The 19,060-nt window shown below is 41.3% G+C and overlaps 1 protein-coding gene across 4 annotated transcripts in view; it reads left to right on the top strand.

Annotated features, from left to right (window-relative positions):
- CWF19L2 (CWF19 like cell cycle control factor 2) overlaps positions 1 to 19,060 on the top strand; it is a 664,038-nt gene that overhangs the window by 606,962 nt on the left and 38,016 nt on the right. For all 4 annotated transcript variants that reach the window (XM_029602446.1, XM_029602444.1, XM_029602447.1 and 1 more), the window contains one exon: positions 8,472 to 8,627. In XM_029602446.1, coding sequence (XP_029458306.1) covers positions 8,472 to 8,627 — 156 coding nt within the window. The remainder of the gene's footprint in view (positions 1 to 8,471; positions 8,628 to 19,060) is intronic.

Genomic DNA, 19,060 nt, shown 5'->3' with positions numbered 1-19,060 from the left:
AGGAAAGGTTAGAAGAGTCGCCGAACCAGTCTGACCACCACTGGGGAAGGGGGGGAGGGAGTTGGGATGGCCGGAGCAGAGCTAATGCGCATTGTGAAATTAAACGAGACTGAACCACGGCAACGCGTGGCCGGGTACAGCTAGTATATTTATAAATGATCTGGAAAGGAATACGACGAGTGAGGTTATCAAATTTGCAGCTGATACAAAATTATTCAGAGTAGTTAAATCACAAGCAGATTGGGATACATTACAGGAGGATCTTGCGAGACTGGAAGATTGGGCATCCAAATGGCAGATGAAATTTAAGTTGGACAAGTGCAAGGTGTTGCATATAGAGAAAAATAACCCTTGCTGTAGTTACACGATGTTAGGTTCCATATTAGGAGCTACCACCCAGGAAAAAGATCTAGGTATCATAGTGGATAATACTTTGAAATCGTTGGCTCAGCAAACAGAATGTTAGGAATTATTAGAAAGGGAATGGTTGACAAAACGGAAAATGTCTTAATTCCTCTGTATCGCTCCATGTTGAGACCGCACCTTGAATACTGTGTACAATTAGGGTCGACGCATCTCAAAAAAGATATAGTTGCGATGGAGAAGGTACAGAGAAGGGCAACCAAAATGATAAAGGGGATGAAACAACTTCCCTATGAGGAAAGGCTGAAGAGGTTAGGGCTGTTCAGCTTGGAGAAGAGACGGCTGAGTGGGGGATATGATAGAGGTTTTTAAAATCATGAGAGGTCTTGAACAAGTAGATGTGAATCGGTTATTTACACTTTCGGATAATAGAAGGACTAGGAGGCACGCCATGAAGTTACCATGTAGCACATTTAAGACTAATCGGAGAAAATTCTTTTTCACTCAACACACAATTAAGCTTTGGAATTTGTTGCCAGAGATGTGGTTAGTGCAGTTAGTATAGCTGAGTTCAAAAAGGTTTGGAAAAGATCTTGGAGGAGAAGTCCATTAGCTGCTATTAATAAAGTTGACTTAGTGAATGGCCTCTGCTATTACTGGCATCAGTAGCATGGGATCTTCTTGGTGTTTGGGTACTTGCCAGGTTCTTGTGGCCTGGTTTGGCCTCTGTTGGAAACAGGATGCTGGGCTTGATGGACCCTTGGTTTGATCCAGCATGGCAATTTCTTATGTTCTTATACTGGGGGCAGTTTCCAAACATCATAGATGCAAAGTCCAGAACTATTTTATATCCGCAGACTTTGTTCCTGATTTTCAAAGAGAAAGTATGCACATAATTTTCCTTTGAAAATTTCCATGGGCACAAAGTACTCATAGACTTTTCACCTTCCTTTTGTATGTTTTCTATGGAAAACAATGTACGAAGATTTGAAAATACAATCTGCAAGCATTGTATTCTAATCCAATCTACAGCACACCTCCGGGAGTACATCCTTAAATGTGGCTAAAGTATGTGCATTGTGAAGCAGTATGTGCATGTTTAGGTGCTTAGAGGGTGGGCAATTTTCGAAACTGGCATTCTGCCCAGATAAATGGGTTTTTATCCGTTGTAAATGCTTTGGAAATTTGCCCTTGCAAGGAGCAATTTTCAGTAGCTGCTTTGTTGCAAGGTACATGGCATGTTAGAACACAGCACCTTGAAGCTGACATTTAGAGCAGTGGTTCTCAACCTTTTTCCCATCGTAACACACCTGACAGACTACGCTAACATGTGTGACACACTGCTCATTACAATTTACGGCGGAAATAAAAAAAATAAAGATCCAGTATTATTATTTTTGTTAAGAATGACACAAGGAAAAGATACATATTCTGTCTGAACAGAAATTGCATAAACAGTAAACATCCCACACCAAAACTACCAATTTCCAGCACTTAACAGTAACCACCTTACCTAAGAAAAGGCAACACTGAAAATTTTACTCCAGGCCTTAAGATACCAATACATCTCCTATTAGGAAAACGGACCAAGTCAGGCTGCTATAGAGCCCTACACAGAAACTACACACCAGCAGAAAACCTCACCTGAATCACATGTGCTGACCCTCACCTAACAAAGAATAAAAAGACCAAAATGCATAACTAGAAGTATGCAGACAAAAACTGAAATTGAAACCACAACAAGCCAGAGTCTCTGTATGCAGTGCAACAAAGGAAAAAAAGAAATGTCACCCATCCTTATAAAACAAATCAAGAAATATAAAATCAGTAGCAGTAAAACCATACTAACAAAAAGAACAGATTATTTCAAAACAGCGGATGAATGGAATATCCAATAATTAAAAACTCATATAAAAAATTTCTAGATACCAATGAAATATTTCAAAATAGACACAAAGACCCAGTAATGAAAAATTATAAGGATACAAAAAATGTTTTGCTCTGCATGTTATAAAATCAGGGGTTGGCACGTGCAAGGGGGTGCACACTAGTGCACCTTGCGTGCACCGTGCCCTCAGGGAGACCAGTTGGCTTTCCCCGTTCTCCCTCCCCCCACTTTCCTCTCCCTTCCCCTACCTGTCCCGCCCCCCAGCCCGAAAAAAATCCCCCTTGTACCTTTATTTCACAAGTTATGCCTGCCAGATGCAGGGGTAACTTGTGCGCGCCGACCGAGCAACCTTGCAGAGGCCTCTGGCCACGCCCCGCCCCCTGACCACCCTTTTTTCAAGCTCCGGGACTTACATGCGTCCCGGGGCTTTACATGTGCCGGCGAGCCTTTTGAAAATAGGCTTTCAATCACACACATACATGCTGTCTTTTTCTCTCACACACAGACTGTCATTCACATGCTTATAAATATGCTCTCTCTCTTTCTATCATTTACACACAGGCTCTCAGTCACATACTCACATGCTCCCTCACCTAAACCAGCTCTCAGTCACACACAGACACACATGCTGTCTCTTTCTCTCATTTACACACAGGCTCTTAATCACATACTCACGTGCTCCCTCACCTAAACTAGCTCTCAATCACACACAGACACACATGCTCTGTCTTTCTCTCACTTTCACACTTGCTCTCAATCACATACTCAAAAGCTTCCTCACCTAAACCAGCTCTCAATCACACACACATACTCTCTTTCACATGTACAGGCTCTCAATCATTCACATACATGCTATCTTACTCACACACACACACACAGGATCTCAAACACACATGCTTGCTTATTCACTAACTCTCCCCCCCTCCCGCGAACTAGCGGCAGCAGCAGCCTCCTCCACTTCTTAACCCTAAAGGCAGCAGCAACCTACTTCACTTTCAGCCCTCGCGCAGAAAGGAGTCCCATCGGCCGCAGGGGTTGATGATGTTCTTAGTTTATCTCCAAGCCGTGTTGCTCATTCCTCAGGCTGCGCCTCTCTTTTCTTCGGACCGACGCTGCCCGCACTAGCATGGTCTCTTCTTCCCGTGCACACACCCGCTGCTCACCACTTCCTCTTCCGGGCCGAGGGGGGGAGGGGAAGGAGGGGCGGGAAGAAGAGAGAATGCCAGTGCCGCTGACTCCAGCTGTCCTGCCGCATTCCACCTGGGCTATCAGCATTTTAAGCCCGGGCAGAGGACCTATTTCGCTTGGGTAGGGGGAGCAGCTGGGTCAGCGGGGGACCGGGAAGTGTGGCAACACACTGGTTGAGAACCACTGATTTAGAGGGAAACTTCCCAGGTAAGCTTCCTTTGAAAATTACCTACCCACTTATTTTGCATCTGCTATTTCTGCAGCCAGCATATCAGAGGTAAGACAGTGCATGTGCAATGGAAATTCAAATGTACACATGCTGATCTCCATCCTCATCTTATCCCCACCCCTGCCCCCTTAGACCTAATGTTAATCTCGCTAAAAGCACACACAATGAGAAAGCCTGTATGTACTTTTAGCTGTGGAGAGGAGGAAAGATTTTTCAGCCAGGGCAATCTACCTGTGTGAAGACCTTTGAAAACTGTCCACATTGCTTTTAGATTCGTTTACAGTCTTCATAAAAAGTTAGTCTTCAGATCCACAGGTATCAAATCTCAGGAAAGGGCATGTTCCAAAAGCATGTAATATGGCGTTATGTCAGAGGTTTGATGTGAAAATGGTCATTTTGAGCAAAAAAGGCAGCACATTTTTGTGTGAGCCCGAGTTTCACAGTGATTTTAAGCATGCGAGGCAGAACCAAGTGTTTATGATTTAAATTGTTTGTTGAGCCCATGCTGGCTACCTGAGGTGAGGGATTTCTCTGTGCATTCCTGTGGACATTGTATCCTGTGGATTTATTCATTAGAAATTTTTAATTTAGTCCTCTTATAAAAATAGCACAGAAAACTTTGGAAATAATCATTAATGCCAATTTGTCACTTGATTCAAGAGAGTAACCCCCTGTTGAGCAAAGTAAGCAAAACTAATTTGAATTTCCTGCATAGTATTTTTGCTTTAATGTGCTCTGTAATGTGTCAGGAGCTGATCTTATAAACCAACCATATGTGTAAACACATGGGGGAATCACAAACATTGTTTAAGAGTTGATACTTCCAAACTGAAAAATGTCATTATCAATGAAACTAAACTAGTATGGGATCAGAGAAAATGTTCTCTTATGGATCAAGAGCTGTTTGAAAGATAGGAAGTAATGGTCAAGTTTTCACAGTAGAATAAGGTAAACAGTGGCGATCCCCAAGGCATAATTTGAGAAAGGCAGATAAATAGTAAAGTTTGCAGCTAATACAAAATTATTCTAGATATTCAAAATCAAAGCAGATTGTGAAGAGCAACAAAGAGATCTCATAAAACTGAGTTATGAAGGGTAAAAGTCTGCCTGAAGCAAGGAGATGGTTTAAAAATACAGTCGTGGAAGCCCGGATAATAAATCACACATCTGCCAGCATGGCAAAATGGTGCTGTGAAAAGAGGCTATTAAAGTCAAAAGACTTGCTTTTAAAAAATGGAAAGCAAAAAATGAGGAAACCAGTAAAGAGCATAAGCACTGGCAAATTAGATGGAAAATATTAACAAGACAGGCCAAGAGAGAATTTGAAGACAGACTTGCCAAACAGGCAAAAACTTTTAAAAGCTTTTTCAAGTACATCAATAACCTACCTTAACTTTTATTTTCCTACCTTGACTTTTATTTTATATTAGTTTATGTTTATATTAATCTTAAAATTTATTTTTCATTTAGAAGTTTTAATAATATGAAACTATGTATTTATAATTTTCTTTTAAACTTTGAATTGCAAATGTTTTTTAATTAACATTTGTCTACAAATTGTAAACCGATAAAAGATGTGCACATGAATATCGGTATATAAAAATCAAATAATAATAATAATAAGAGATCAGCCAGGACATCCATCAGTTGGGCCATTGTAGGATTTTCAGAAGGTATTTGACAAAGTCCCTTAGGAAATAAAATAAAAGGCCTGGGATAAGGAGGCAATAATTTATTTATTTACTTAACAATTTTTTTTATTTTAGAGGTTTTTTTATAGCGGTATTTGTGGGTACAAAAAGTCTCAGTTTTATTCTATATTCCTTTTTGAATAATTCCTAACATTCTATCATCATTGCCTCTTTATAAATCTATGGTGTGACCCCATCTCAGAAATAATTTAGCAGAAATAGGGAAAGTACAGAGGACAATTCTATTATAAAGAAAGGCTTAGCAGGTTGGTGTGCTTCAGCTTCGGAAAAAGATCACTGAGAATGAAATATAATAGAAGTTTATAAAATCATGAGTGATATGAACATAAGAAATTGCCATGCTGGGTCAGACTAAGGGTCCATCAAGCCCAGCATCCTGTTTCCAAAAGATGCCACAAGAACCTGGCAATTACCCAAACACTAAGAAGATCCTATGCTACTGATGCAATTAATAGCACTGGCTATTCCCTAAGTAAACTTGATTACTAGCAGTTAATGGACTTCTCCTCCAAGAACTTATCCAAACCTTTTTTGAACTCAGCTACACTAATTGCACTAACCACATCCTCTGGCATCAAATTCCAGAGCTTTTTCACATACCTATATCTGGGCAAAGAAAGAAGGTAATGTTTCAAAAGCATTTACGCATGTAAAAGTATATTTTGTAGCTATTTTCAAAAGCACATTTATGCGCATAAAGTACAATTAACGTGCATAAAACCTTTTGAAAATTCATTGAAAGGAGTTACGTGCGTAAAAGTAGCAATTTTTAAAAGTCCATTTGTGTGCATAAAGTCCATTTACACATGTAAAACCTTTTGAAAATTACCTGCAAAGAGTTGAAAATAGTCATGCTCTAAGCAGTACCCACCATGACCAAAAACTTAGCTGGAAATGATACATACATCTTAGATGTATGAACAACAAATTTCACATTTATAAGAAAATATACATTTAATTGGATGCAGCCCGTTTGGTTATTTGAACATTTTATAGTCCAATCTAATGGTAACTGAGGCCATGCAAAGTTACTTATGCATCTTAAGATCTGAATCAACCAGTCAAATTTGCAAAATTAAAGCTAATAGCTGTATTAAACACCCTGTGAGCATCAATATTTATTGTTGATTTTTATTTTTTTTTCTTATTACTACTTTATTTGGATCTAGTAGTATTCACAATCCAGTTGTTTTTGTATAAAGCATTAAAGGGCACATAGCAGTTGCTGTCTTAAAACTCTGCATTGAATCTCTGTGTGTGACTGTTTTGAATGAGCAGTGATTCCCACAAGCCTGGAGACAAAACTAGCCTGACTCCAGCCTTTCTTAAAACATAATCTTCATTCACAGCTTTGATCATATACACAACAGTAGTCTGCCTTTATCTTCAGACAGGGCACTCTCTCTACTCACAGTTTGTACTAGTTCATCTCAGCTCAATGGACTGTGTTAACATTACAGGAGCTGCCTTCCTCCCGGAGAACTGGGCCTGGTCTGGTTATCCCCACCTGGGTTCCAGCTCTTAATCTTCAGTCTCTGGTTACGCCCTTTAAGCCCCATCTGCCCCACAGGATCCCACCCATAGAGCATGCTCTCCTTAAGGCATTTAAGGTGGACCAGACATCTAACCTTATCCTACACAGGTTAAATAGGAGAACAGTAGGGGCACTGCCTAACAGTGACTTTCTTCAATTAGCTTTATCCATAGAATTTTATTGCCAGTAATGGAAATATAAAATATAACAGGTGAATTTGAGGCAGTGCTTTGAAATGAAGAGTATTTAAACTTATAGTTAAAACAAAGTTTATGAAGGCTGCAGCCATACAGTATAAATTCATGTATTTTCGAGAGATATAGGAGATAATTCAAATAAAAAGAAATAGAAAGGACAAACTTACTGTATTAATGAAGGTTGTCCTGCAGTTTTGCAGAAAAAATATACATCGCTAGATCAAAATAGACCCAAGTGTAGGTCTCCTATTCACTAGGGCTGGCAGGGTGTGGGCATGTTACAGAGATGATCTGGCAAGTCCCCATGAAGGGAGTGAGGGTTATTGCCACTGTGGGCTTCAGCCTTAAAGGAAGGAAAGATTCCAGCTGCCTAGACAATAGTCCTGGGGAGGGGAGGAAAAGGGAGCAAAAAATCAAATCCACTTCAAAATAACACTGGATCTAGATCTTAGATATAATCCCTTGCTCAAGGTGAGGTATATTTACATACAATCGGCCAAATTTTTAATCAGCCACGTGCATAAAAAATGGGGGTTACGCGTGTGCCTGGGCCTTGTGCGCGCATTTTCAAAGACGCTTGTTATGCGCAGAAGTGCTGGGCCGAAGGAAAGGGCCAGGGAGGGACGGGGCTGCTGGTGCACGCAAGTCGCTACTGCTCCAATGGACTTGCGTGTTGTTTACTGCTCCAACGGAGCAGTAAACAACAAAATAAAAAAAAAAGGGAGGAGGAAGGGAGCTAGCTTGAGAGAACATTGCCCAAATCTTATCTTGGAGTGAGTTTCCTCACTCCGAAGGCCAGCAAATCTTCACAAGAGACCACTGTTCTGTTCGTAGGTGTCACGTAGAATGTCAAAGTGGCCCCTAACCCCCTACACTCATACCTAAACCCCACCTCGAGTTACTAGGTGGGCCTACCATAGGGATACAAAACGCCTTATCGCATTTTGATAAATGACCCCCTAAGTTTGTACCTGAGGCAATAGAGGTTGAAGTGATTTGCCCAATATTCCTACTTCAATGGGTGAAGCGGGCTGTGAACCCGCAGCTTCCCGGGTTCTCAGCCTCCCCCACGCACGGTATTTGTTTAATCACAAAACTCTAACTTCTGAATGCTCATTATACCTTTTGCTACTTTGAAGAAGTCTATACAGCAGTTCTACAAAATGATACACAAGATCTTTAGAAATGTGTTGACTATGAAGTAAATAAAAAAAAAAGTAGGTAGTAAAAAGTATGTGCAAGAAATGTTAACGTAAGTTATCTTTACCGGTCTGCCAGTTAAACTTTTTTCCCCCTTATTAAAAGGAGAATATTTGTGACAGTAATAATTTGTAGATGATTATTCTCCATTTCTCCACAGATGTTTAGAAAGGCCTTGGTTAAAATGTTCGAAGCCAGAGGATTAGACTGTGTTTTCCTTGAGACAAACATGGATATGAGGAAGCGGTATCATATGTTGTATGAGTGCATCCCTCTCCCTAAGGAAGTGGGAGATATGGCTCCCATCTATTTTAAGGTATTTATCTTCTTCTTGCTTTTAGTCTGGGTCTGTTTCCCTACAGAAATCCATTTCCTTTGGCACTCCTAACTCTCATTTCACATCTTATCCTGAAAGGTACCATGAAGAAACAAAGCAGACAACATAAATGAAAAAGATGGCAAGTTTCAGTAAAACAGAACATTTCAGGGACTGTATGTTCCCAATTTTTGATCCAAATTGATTTGCAATCAATAAGCTTCACTTGCTTGAATATCCTTCTCTTCTTTACAAAGTGTCTTTTTTTCCAGTGCAAATTAGCTTTTTTTAAATCTCGTAGTTTGGGGTTTTTTTTCTTTTCTTGGCATGGGGAGTGTTTATAATATTCTTACATGAAAAAAGTAACCTTAATTCTAAGTCATCATAATCCATAGGTTGCAAAAGCAAAAGTGCAGTGCCATAATTAAAGTGGTATAGTGTGTGCATGTGTCATGCACTTTGATTATTTGAAAAACCATATCTTTGTGTCGGGTAACTATGGAAATGCTCATACTTGACACCTGGAAAGAAATACTTAATTTTGTTATACCTATTTTTTTGCCTTGAATTCCCACAGTCATATTCATTTTCAGTGAATGCCAGCTTTAGCTATGTTTTTATGGAAATATTCTCCTGAGGTAATGATGAATGGAGGATTTGCCTAAAGGTTAGTGCAGTGGGCTGTGAACTAGAGAAACCAGGGTTCAAATCCCATTGCCACTCCTTGTGACCTTGGGCAAGTCCCTTTACCCTCCATTGCCTCAGGTACAAACTTACAGCTAGATTCATCATTCTGCTATAATTTTTGCATGAATAGCGCCCGTGATAAAAGGTTTTTAAAAAGGGAGGTGTGGTTAGGCTAATTTTCATGGTTACTGCAACATGCACTATTTTTAGCAGTTCGCATAGGTATTTATTGCACCTGCAATCTTTCCACTTCACAAAATGAGAAGGGCCCAGACAGGCATTTCCATGTTTTGGATGACTCCTGGAGAGAGAGAGAGAGAACACTCTTTAATAAGGTTCTCATATTAGTCAACTATTTATAACACTATAGGAGGGTCATCTAGTAACTCGAGGTGAGGATTTTAATGGTGGTCTAGGGTTTGGGGACCAGTTTTACATGCACAGTCAGACATACGAACAGCACAGTACACATCAGTGGAGATTTGATGTGATTTGGAATGAGGAAAGATACATAAAGATGAAATTTCTACAGTGTACTCTCGCCCTAACTTGCTGCACATCTTTGTGTATCTTTCCTCATTCCAAATAAATACCTATGTGAAGTACTAAAAATAGTGTGCGTTGCAATAACCATGAAAATTAGACTAACCACGTCCCCGTTTGTTTTTTTTTAAATCACAGGCACTATTCATGTGAAAATTATAGCAGAATGATGAATCTAGCTGTGTTTGTACCTGAGGCAATGGAGGGTAAAGTAACTTGCCCAAGGTCACAAGGAGTGGCAATGGGATTAGAACCCTGGTTTCTCTGGTTCGGAGCCCACTGCTCTAGCCACTAGCTTGATAGCACCCAGAAGTGTGCAGCAAGTTAGGGCGAGAGTACATTGTAGAAATCTCATCTTTGTGTATCTTTCCTCATTCCAAATCGCCACTGATGTATACTGTGTTGTTCATATGTCTGACTGTGCATGTAAAACTGGTCCCCAAACCCTAGACTACACCAAAACTTCACCTCGAGTTACTAGTTCACCCTCTTACAGTGGTATAAATAGATGAAAAATGTGTGCCACCCCAGAGGCGCTCTCTCTCAACGTTAAACACCCCTCTTTTTCATAAACCCTGCCCAAACTCCTCCCCTTTGAATACATCTTTGAAATTTGCATATGCATCATGAGATGCGAAAAATAACGAATGTGTTGTGGCGTTATCGTGGGCGTTAGGTTCCTAACGCCTGCGCTAACATCCTAGTGCATTTTGATGAATGACCCTATTAGATTGTGAGCCCTCTGGAGACAGGGAAATACCCACAGAACCTGAATGTAATCTGCTTTCAAGCGGAACAAAAATCAATCAAATAAAATAAATAAAATAATTCGTCCCCTCTTAATGACCTTATTTCCCTTAAGACTTGCAGACTGGGAAACTTGGCAATTATCAGTCAGACATTCCCTACCAAACCACATGCACGAATCATAAAATAAACGCAGAAAACTATTTGCGCAAGCTGTAATTTGTTTTCTGGAGAAATGAACTCGTGACAAAATGTAAACCAATACAGACATTTACAGAAAAGAAGTAAATCTTGGAAAACGCTTTAGGTATTGTGACAAAAGCAAAATGATCCACTTCTATTTAGTAAGTATGACTTCAGGTTTTGTTTTGTTTTTTAAGTAAGGATAAGACCCATAGGATGACTTTGATGGCCAGAACCATCTCTAAACTTTCAAAATGTATCCAGGAACACTTTATAAGGCTTTCCATTATCTCTTTTTCGGTGTGCATGGTAACATAGAGCCATAATCTATTTAACCCCATCCCCAGGTGTGGATTCCTACCCGAGGAAGCCATAAAAGAATTTGTTGTACTGTTTAGGGCAGGAACCTTCCCGGGCTAGCCCGAGCGCTGAGTCGTCTTTTCAGAGCCTGGGTTCTTGCTCGAATGGGGGGAGGAGATTCTCCCCAAGGCCCGCGTGCTGAGGGTGTCCCTTTGTGTCCTGACTCTGGTCCCTGAGGAAAAGGGGGGGGGGGGTTATATGTCTGTCCCAGTGTGTGCGCTGAGGATGCCAAACAAATGACTAGAGTCACTGTGCTAGTGTCCAAAAATAATTCTTTACTGTTGACGGTGTATGAAAATGGCACAACTCTTCATCCATGGTAACACAAATGGTATTGGCTTATTACAGTTTTCTCCTCAATCTGTGCAGGAAGGTCTAATGCCAGCCAGGGGAATTCCTACCCTGCAGGGCTTGGAAAAATAGGCTCCCCGGGTGGGCAGGGTGTCGTTTCTTTGCTGGGCAGAACCACCCCTTCCTACTGGCAAGGATACCAAGTTACTGTCTCTGCACAGAGAGATAAAACTCCCTCTCACCAGAAGGGTGTCATCCAGATTGTTAGGCTTGGCCTTTACTCACAGTTACTTGATTCAAACCTTATTTGCTCTAATGCAGTCCTTTGTAAATCCCTGAATCAAGGGATCCCCCTGAAGCAGCTCTCCCTGTGCTTCAGCCAGGAAGGAGGAAAGGCAGTCAGAACCTCCTCCTGGATCTTGAAATGATTATTTTACAAAACGGAAGTCACTGTCGGAGGGTTTCCTTATAGCAGGTCACCACCGCTTCTGGGGCAGGCACCCTGCACAGCCCCAGACGCAGGGTTCCCTGGGCCCAGGTGGTACACAGGCTTCAGTAAGGCTCCTAGTAAGTAAAAGTCTAAATTCGAAAAAAAAAAAAAAATGTACCTATAGAGAAAAATCCAAACCAGCCAGGTTGTGGACTCCCAAGCCTGGTCAGGACCACCTCCTCTAATTGGGCCTGCATAACAACAGAAACTAAGCTCCCCTCTACCTCTATACTTTGTACTCACCAAAAAGGGACGGCCTCCTGAGCTGTGGCTGAGCAGCTGCTGTGTAGCACTACCAGGTGGACGGCCATGTGCATGGAACCTCCCCACACTTCATCCTGCACTAACTGGCTGATGCTAAGCCCCGGGCTTACTGGTAACCCGGAAAGGTGCCCAAGCTACATCTATATTTATCTGTTAAAATGCTGGCTACTAGAGGTTTAGTTAGATTGCCATGTCATGTTGCTGGCATTGCTGCCAGCCTCAGTGATGATGTACTTTCAAAGTGTCGGAGATCCACTTTACCTTTGATTTATTCCTTGCTGCCTTGTTGGCATTGATTAATTATTCTTTTGTGCTCGAGAACTGCACAATCGATTTAGGGTCAAGGTGTTTTCATATAAGCAGGCATTGCCAAATGTTCCATTAAAATGTTTTATAGAAAACCCGGGTTTTCATACCTCTATATCTTTTTTCCATTAGTGTCTATAAATCCCAAATCATATAGCTTTGCTGTTGGACAAGTGACATTAGTTGGCTGCTTGTCCATTTGCACAGTAAATAAATGAACCGTTAAATATTTGTTAATTTATTTACTCCCGTGCAGGGGTGGATTTATTTCTTTCCCCGCACCTAGGCACTGATTCAGTGCCCCCGGAAAACCTATAACGATTGCGTGGTGGCAGCAGAGTCCCCCGGACGTCAGCCGCCGGCTCCAGCAGCAGTCCTCACAGGGAAGATGAGACCTTGGGGATGGGAGAGGGGAGGGAGGGAAGAAGGCAAGGATCAGAGTTGGAGTTAGAAGAGAGGGATAAGGCTAAGAGGTAGGAGAGGAGATGAAATGAAATGGGGGAACAGAGGGAAGAAGATTTTAGAATAGAGGGATGATGTGGGGATCTGGGATGAGGGGATCAAAGGGGGGAGAGGAAAAGATGATGATGGGATGAGAGAGGATTTGTAATGGGGGAGAAATCCCCTTCTCTTGCCTTCCCTTCCCATCTGGCTTAGATACCCTCTGTCACACACACATACACACACATCAGAATAGATCCCCTCTCTCACACACACACACACACCCCCTCACAGCACAGATCCGCTCTTTTTCACACATGACCAGCACTAATCCCTTCTCTCATGACTCCACTACTACTACTACTACTACTACTACTGTTACCACTACTTATTTCTAAAGTACTATCAGATATGCACCATTCTGTACAAAAACTCACAAAAAGACAGTCCCCATTCTATGGAGTTTATAATCTAGTAAAGACAAACATACATGACAAACAAGAATTTATAGGAAATGTATTTATTAGTGAGACATGGTTTCGATTTAAGGTTAGTTTTTGAACTGGATTTGAATATGAGCAGAGAGGGAGCATGACACATTATCTCAAGAAGTCTATTCCAGGCATTCAGCACAGCAAGGTGGAAATCACAGAGTCAGAAACTGGCAGTAGATGAAAAGGGCACAGACAAGAGTGACTTACCCAATGAATGAAGCTCGTGAGGAAGAATGTAGGGGGATAGAAGAGAAGATAGGTAATAAGGAACTGCAGGGTACATTTCTAGGTGACTAAGACAATCCTCAACTGTGTGTAGAAACAGATAGAGATTCAGTGTGGTGACTTAAGAAGGGTTACATGGTCATAGCAACATTGATGGAAGATAAGTTTTACAGCCAAATTTTAATCGATTGCAGTGAAGAAAGATGGTTCAGTGGGAGACTCGCAAAGAGCAAGTTGCTGTAGCCTATGTGGAAGATAAAAGTGTGGATGAGTGTTGTAGTACCATGCTCGGAAAGGAAGAGATGGATTTTAGCGATGTTGTAAAGGAAGAAATGATATGCTTTAGCATTATTTTGATTGTGTGTAAAGAATGAGAAAGAGGCATCAAAGATGATCCCAACATAATGGACCGAGTGGACTGGAATGATGAGAGTACTAGTCACAGAGACAGAAAAAAGTGATGAGGGGAAGTGGATTGGGGGAAAAGTTTAAACTGGTAATAGGACATCCAGGTGGCGATATCAGAGAAGCAGGTTGAGATTTGGGACTTGATTCTTGGTGAAAACTCATGTGTTTGAGAGGTAGATCTGGAAATCATCAGCATAAAAATGGTACTGAAAGCCATGGGGAGGATATCAGAGCGCCAAGAGGACAATGTGGAGAGAAAAGAGGGCCCAGGATCGAGCCTCAAGTCTCACAGACTAATTGGAGAATAGCGGGGGAGAAGGAACCACCAGAGTTTATAGTAAAAGTACAATGGGAGTGGTAAGAAGAAAACCAAAGTAGTGCAGAATCCTAAAAATCCACATACAGTGTGTCAAGGAGTAGATGGTGATCAGCGTTGTCAAAAGCAGCGATTAGGACAAGAAGGATGAGGATCTAGTAAAGGCCCTTGACCTTGATCATGAAGAGATCACTGGATATTTTGGCAAGAGCAGTTTTTGTGGAATGTAGAGGGCAGTAGCCAGACTGGAGCAGATTTAGAATGTCTTGAGATGAACGAAAGTCAAACCAGTGGAGGTAAGCAACATGTTTGAGCAGTTTGGATGCAAAAGGGAGGAGGGAGATGGGATGATAGCACACAGGTAGCGTCAAGTGAAGATTTGTTTAGGAATGTTATGATCACAGCATGTTTGAAGGAAGAGGGAACAGTCACAGGGCAAGCAGTCACAGTTTCTCAAACCATGCTTTAAATCACAGAGCCATTAGCAGAGAGCATTTTGAAGTGATGAGAGCACTGATGAAAGTACTTTGGGACACTGTCATTTACAAAATTAAGTCATATGGCTTTTGAGAAACACTGTGGAATTTGTTGATACGGGCAACATTGGGAACCCTATTTGGAACTGTCCCCTGATGCAGGTGGCAAGGAGCCGCCGAAACACCATGGCGTCGGGCATGGTTTGACAAAGGAATATATGAGCGTGGACTTCATTTGAAACCTATAAAAGAAGAAATATAATTCCTGCACAGAAAAACAAAGAGGATTTAGATATACAATCAGCAAGGCATCGGGGCATTGCCAATATGGACAATATGAGCATAGTTTTGTACAGTTTTTAATTCTGTTATATACACCAAGTCCTCTTCAATATGTTGTGCAAACATGATGAGAACAGCTTTCTGAATAGCTCAGTGATTTAAAGCATGGTTTGAGAAACTGATTGGATTGTTTTTTCAATGGAATATATCTGTAACACTTACCTTATATGTTGAATTTTTATAGGGTGGGGGTGAGTATGAATGTGTGATTTGAATGGGGATGAATGAGTGTTGGGGTTTTTAAAAAAAATATTGAAGTAGTGTCTACTTTGTTAGTTTATCTATTAAGGCTATTTACAATGTTGAGGAAAGGTAATTATTAATAAAGAAATATTATATATTGAAATTTTGTGAATAGTTTGATATGTAGTGAGCAAATATTAAGACCTTGTCTTTTGAGGTATTGTATTGGTATATAGAGAGCCAGGGGTAATCGATAGTATAGGAAAAGTATAGATCTACTGGATTATAACCTGAGGTTGAGTTGGATACCTGAGGTTGAGCTGGATACTTCCCCTGATATTCAGCAGAAGTTAGGCCTGGATTCATCATTCCTCGCAGACTGATGAATCCTGCGAAAATGGGGGGGCGGGCCGGGCCTGCAAAAGCCCACAGCCTTCGCACCACGGCAGTGCGCCGGCTTTCGCACCGAATAGCGCCACTGCCAAAAGTGGTGCTATTCGGCGCGCTACTGCCGACGACAACGTTAGTAACATCACCGGCAGCGAAGACACTGCCAACTCCGCCCCTCCCCACCCTGACTCCTCCCTTCCCTGCCTCCTCCCTTCCCCCTAATTTGCATGATATCGCATGCGAAAAGGCCCTTTTTGTATGCGATTCGGCCGTATTGCGTGCGATAAGCCTTTGATAAATGACCCCCTCAGTTAGGCATGTCTTCTGCTAAACGTACTTGCTTAAAGTTTCAGAAAGGGATTTTCCTGACCAGACTGACCGGCTAATTTTAGCCAGGTAGCGCTGAATATGAACCCTCAGTGGCTAAAGGGTTTAACCCTTCCCCAGACTGCCAGCCGGCACAGCCTATTTTTATCCAACTAAATTTTCTGTGGGTATTGAGTTGCTCAGACAAAATTTAGCTGGGGAATGGGGACAAATTTAGAAATCTTGTTTTTTCGTCCGTGTAACTCCAAAAGTTACCTGACAAGACCTTTGGATATCAAACTCTATAACTTTTATCCCAATGCATTCTGCTTCTTATACTACTACTTTTTGCTTTTACACATTTTTATCTTCAAATGCCAGAATCCATTTACTGTAGTTGTACTCTATAAAACTAGTAATATGAGTCTCTCTGGCTATCTGCGTGCTTTTATTTTAAGTCAAACAAAGCAGAATTGAATGAGCCAAATGTGGGAGCTACCTGGTATTACATTTACCATTACTATAATCTGTCCTTTCCAATTTAGGTGCAGCCACAGAATGAGAGAGACTTGAGGGCTGTATTGAATTTCTGTGTACCTGAAACAATTGGCAAAGCCTTGTGCCATGTTTTGTAGTTGCCATCTTCATATTATTGGAGTTTTAATAAAATACATTTATTAAAAGAAAGAAAGCAAAATTCACTTGCAGAAAATGTTATACTTGACCTAGCTTTACTTACGATATGGAGTCTCGTCAATCTGTTTTAGCAGGGCCAGTGTGAAACACCAGGCAGCACAAAGTATCTGCAGAGAGCAGCAAGCTGCAGAGGGTGGCAAAAATGTCTCCTTTAGACCTCAACTGCTGCCGCCCCTCCTCCTTTCTCCTGCCCCCACCCAGCCATATGCCTCCATGTCACCTTGCTCCCTTTAAGCACTTATCACTACTCTGTGTCTCCTCACTTTTCCAAAAGCAGTGGGGTAGTCCCATGCCCTGCTGCTGTTCATATAAACAATAGCAGTGTCACTCCCTCCCTGCATGCGGGAGCTGGTGAGTCCATGCTGATGCATAGTCCCTGCAGCATCTCCGCCTCCTCAGTTTAAAATGACCTGGGACTGCCTTGCTGCTTTGGAGGACATAGGAGATGCGGGATGATAATGAAGATAAGAGGAGAGAGAGGTATGCCAAATTTGATATTACCTCAGGCAGCAAAATTTCGTGCTCCAGCTCTGAATTTCAGATTGATGGGCATAACCAATATCATTATTGGCAATATACTCCATTAAAAGCTGAAACAAGTATGACAGAGGGGAGGATGGTGATCTCAATTACCTGTTTCTGTGCGTTGGTATTCTTTCTAAGAGGAAAGGGAAAAAGTTTGTGTCTTCCCCTCTGAAGTCCAGAGTTCCCATGATCAGGGGTCCATCACAGACTTCGTAGTCTTGATCTCTGTGCTGGGAGATGAGATCCCCATTGCTGGGATCAAGAAAGTAGTGCTGGTCTCATGTGGTGATGCATTGTTGAGTCCCCTGGATTTTAGGCTTCCATTGGCTGAATGTGAGTGCCTCATATTGGCATTCCCATCTTTGAGAAGTGATGTCATTGGAGTCGCGACAGAGGGAGTTGCCGCTGGTTAAGTTTGGACATGGTGTCTCTTCCATCGAGGACACTGGACACGAGATTACAGTGGTTAGTTGCAGGAACAGGCTGGAAGGATTCAAACACTGGAAGAGGAGCTAATAAATGTTCAGTCTGATAATGCCACGATGATACAGGAACAGGGAGCTCTTACAAGGAAAGTGGAATTCATTGAAAACCATTTGAGATATTTGAATTTGCATTTTTTAAACTTTCCTAAAGTTATTGGGGAATTGCCACAAATTACTCTGTAGAAGGTACTTAACTGATATTTAACTGATATTAACTGATATTTTGCATATTTCTTCAGGTAAACTCCGGAGCGTGGGTGCACTCTACACTGTAGACTGTAAACACCAAAAGTGCACATAAACTTCACTTGGTCAAGAATTTTCATATAAGAGTATAATCTCAAGGAGTAGTATATGTGATATCCTGTCCATGCAATAAATTATATGTAGGGAAAACGTCCCGTAAGATAAAAACACGCATTATAGAGCATAAATCAAACATCAAGACAAGAAGAGAAAACGCCCCGTTGGTGGCTCACTGGTTAGAGGCATCGCACTCAGTGGAGGAATTACAATTTTTTGTTTTGGATGTGGTCTCGATCCCGGCAAGAGGTGGTGATGATTTTGCAACAATTTTAATTAAAAGGGAACAAAAATGGATATACATTTTAGATACAGTAATTCCCAAAGGACTGAATGCTGAGCTGGAATGGCACCATTTTATTTGAGCATGTATGCAACGTCATAGGGAGTGATGAGTGATGGATGATCTATTAATTAGTCATCACTGTGACCAGCATGGTTTCGCGCCAAAACAACCTGTCTGGGCTTTAAATTCAATAATCAGCATTAGTACTCCGTGCTCCTGAATACTATACAGAATACTATGTGATACAGGTATGTGGCCAAAAGTGTTATATGTCTGTTTTCGTTATGCCTAGAATTAGTCTTGGTTAGTTGTATAATTTCTCTCGTTTACAGATTGTTGTTAAAAAATCCCCCCGAAGCAGCCGGACTGGCGAAACATGGGTCCGTGTTGGGGACTGTTGTTAAATATCACAATTAACTGTCAGGAGTCACCGCATTGAAATAAAAAAAACTCTTATATGAAAATTCTTGACCAAGTGAAGTTTATGTGCACTTTTGGTGTTTACAGCATATTTCTTCAGAAAATGTTCCTTCATTCAACAGAATGTATTTCCTGCCTTTTACTCGTTCTAGGGCTGAGGATGGGCAGTCTTCCTCGGATTCACAAACTTAACTACCTTTTTTGGAATCCTCCACTTTCAAAATATCTGAAAGGGCAACATTGTTAGTTTCTTATGTTTCTCAGCA

This window comes from Rhinatrema bivittatum, chromosome 5 (assembly GCF_901001135.1).
Source record: "Rhinatrema bivittatum chromosome 5, aRhiBiv1.1, whole genome shotgun sequence".
Classification (NCBI taxonomy): domain Eukaryota; kingdom Metazoa; phylum Chordata; class Amphibia; order Gymnophiona; family Rhinatrematidae; genus Rhinatrema; species Rhinatrema bivittatum.
Note: the sequence above shows the minus strand (reverse complement) of the source record. Positions and strands in the feature narration are given on the sequence as shown.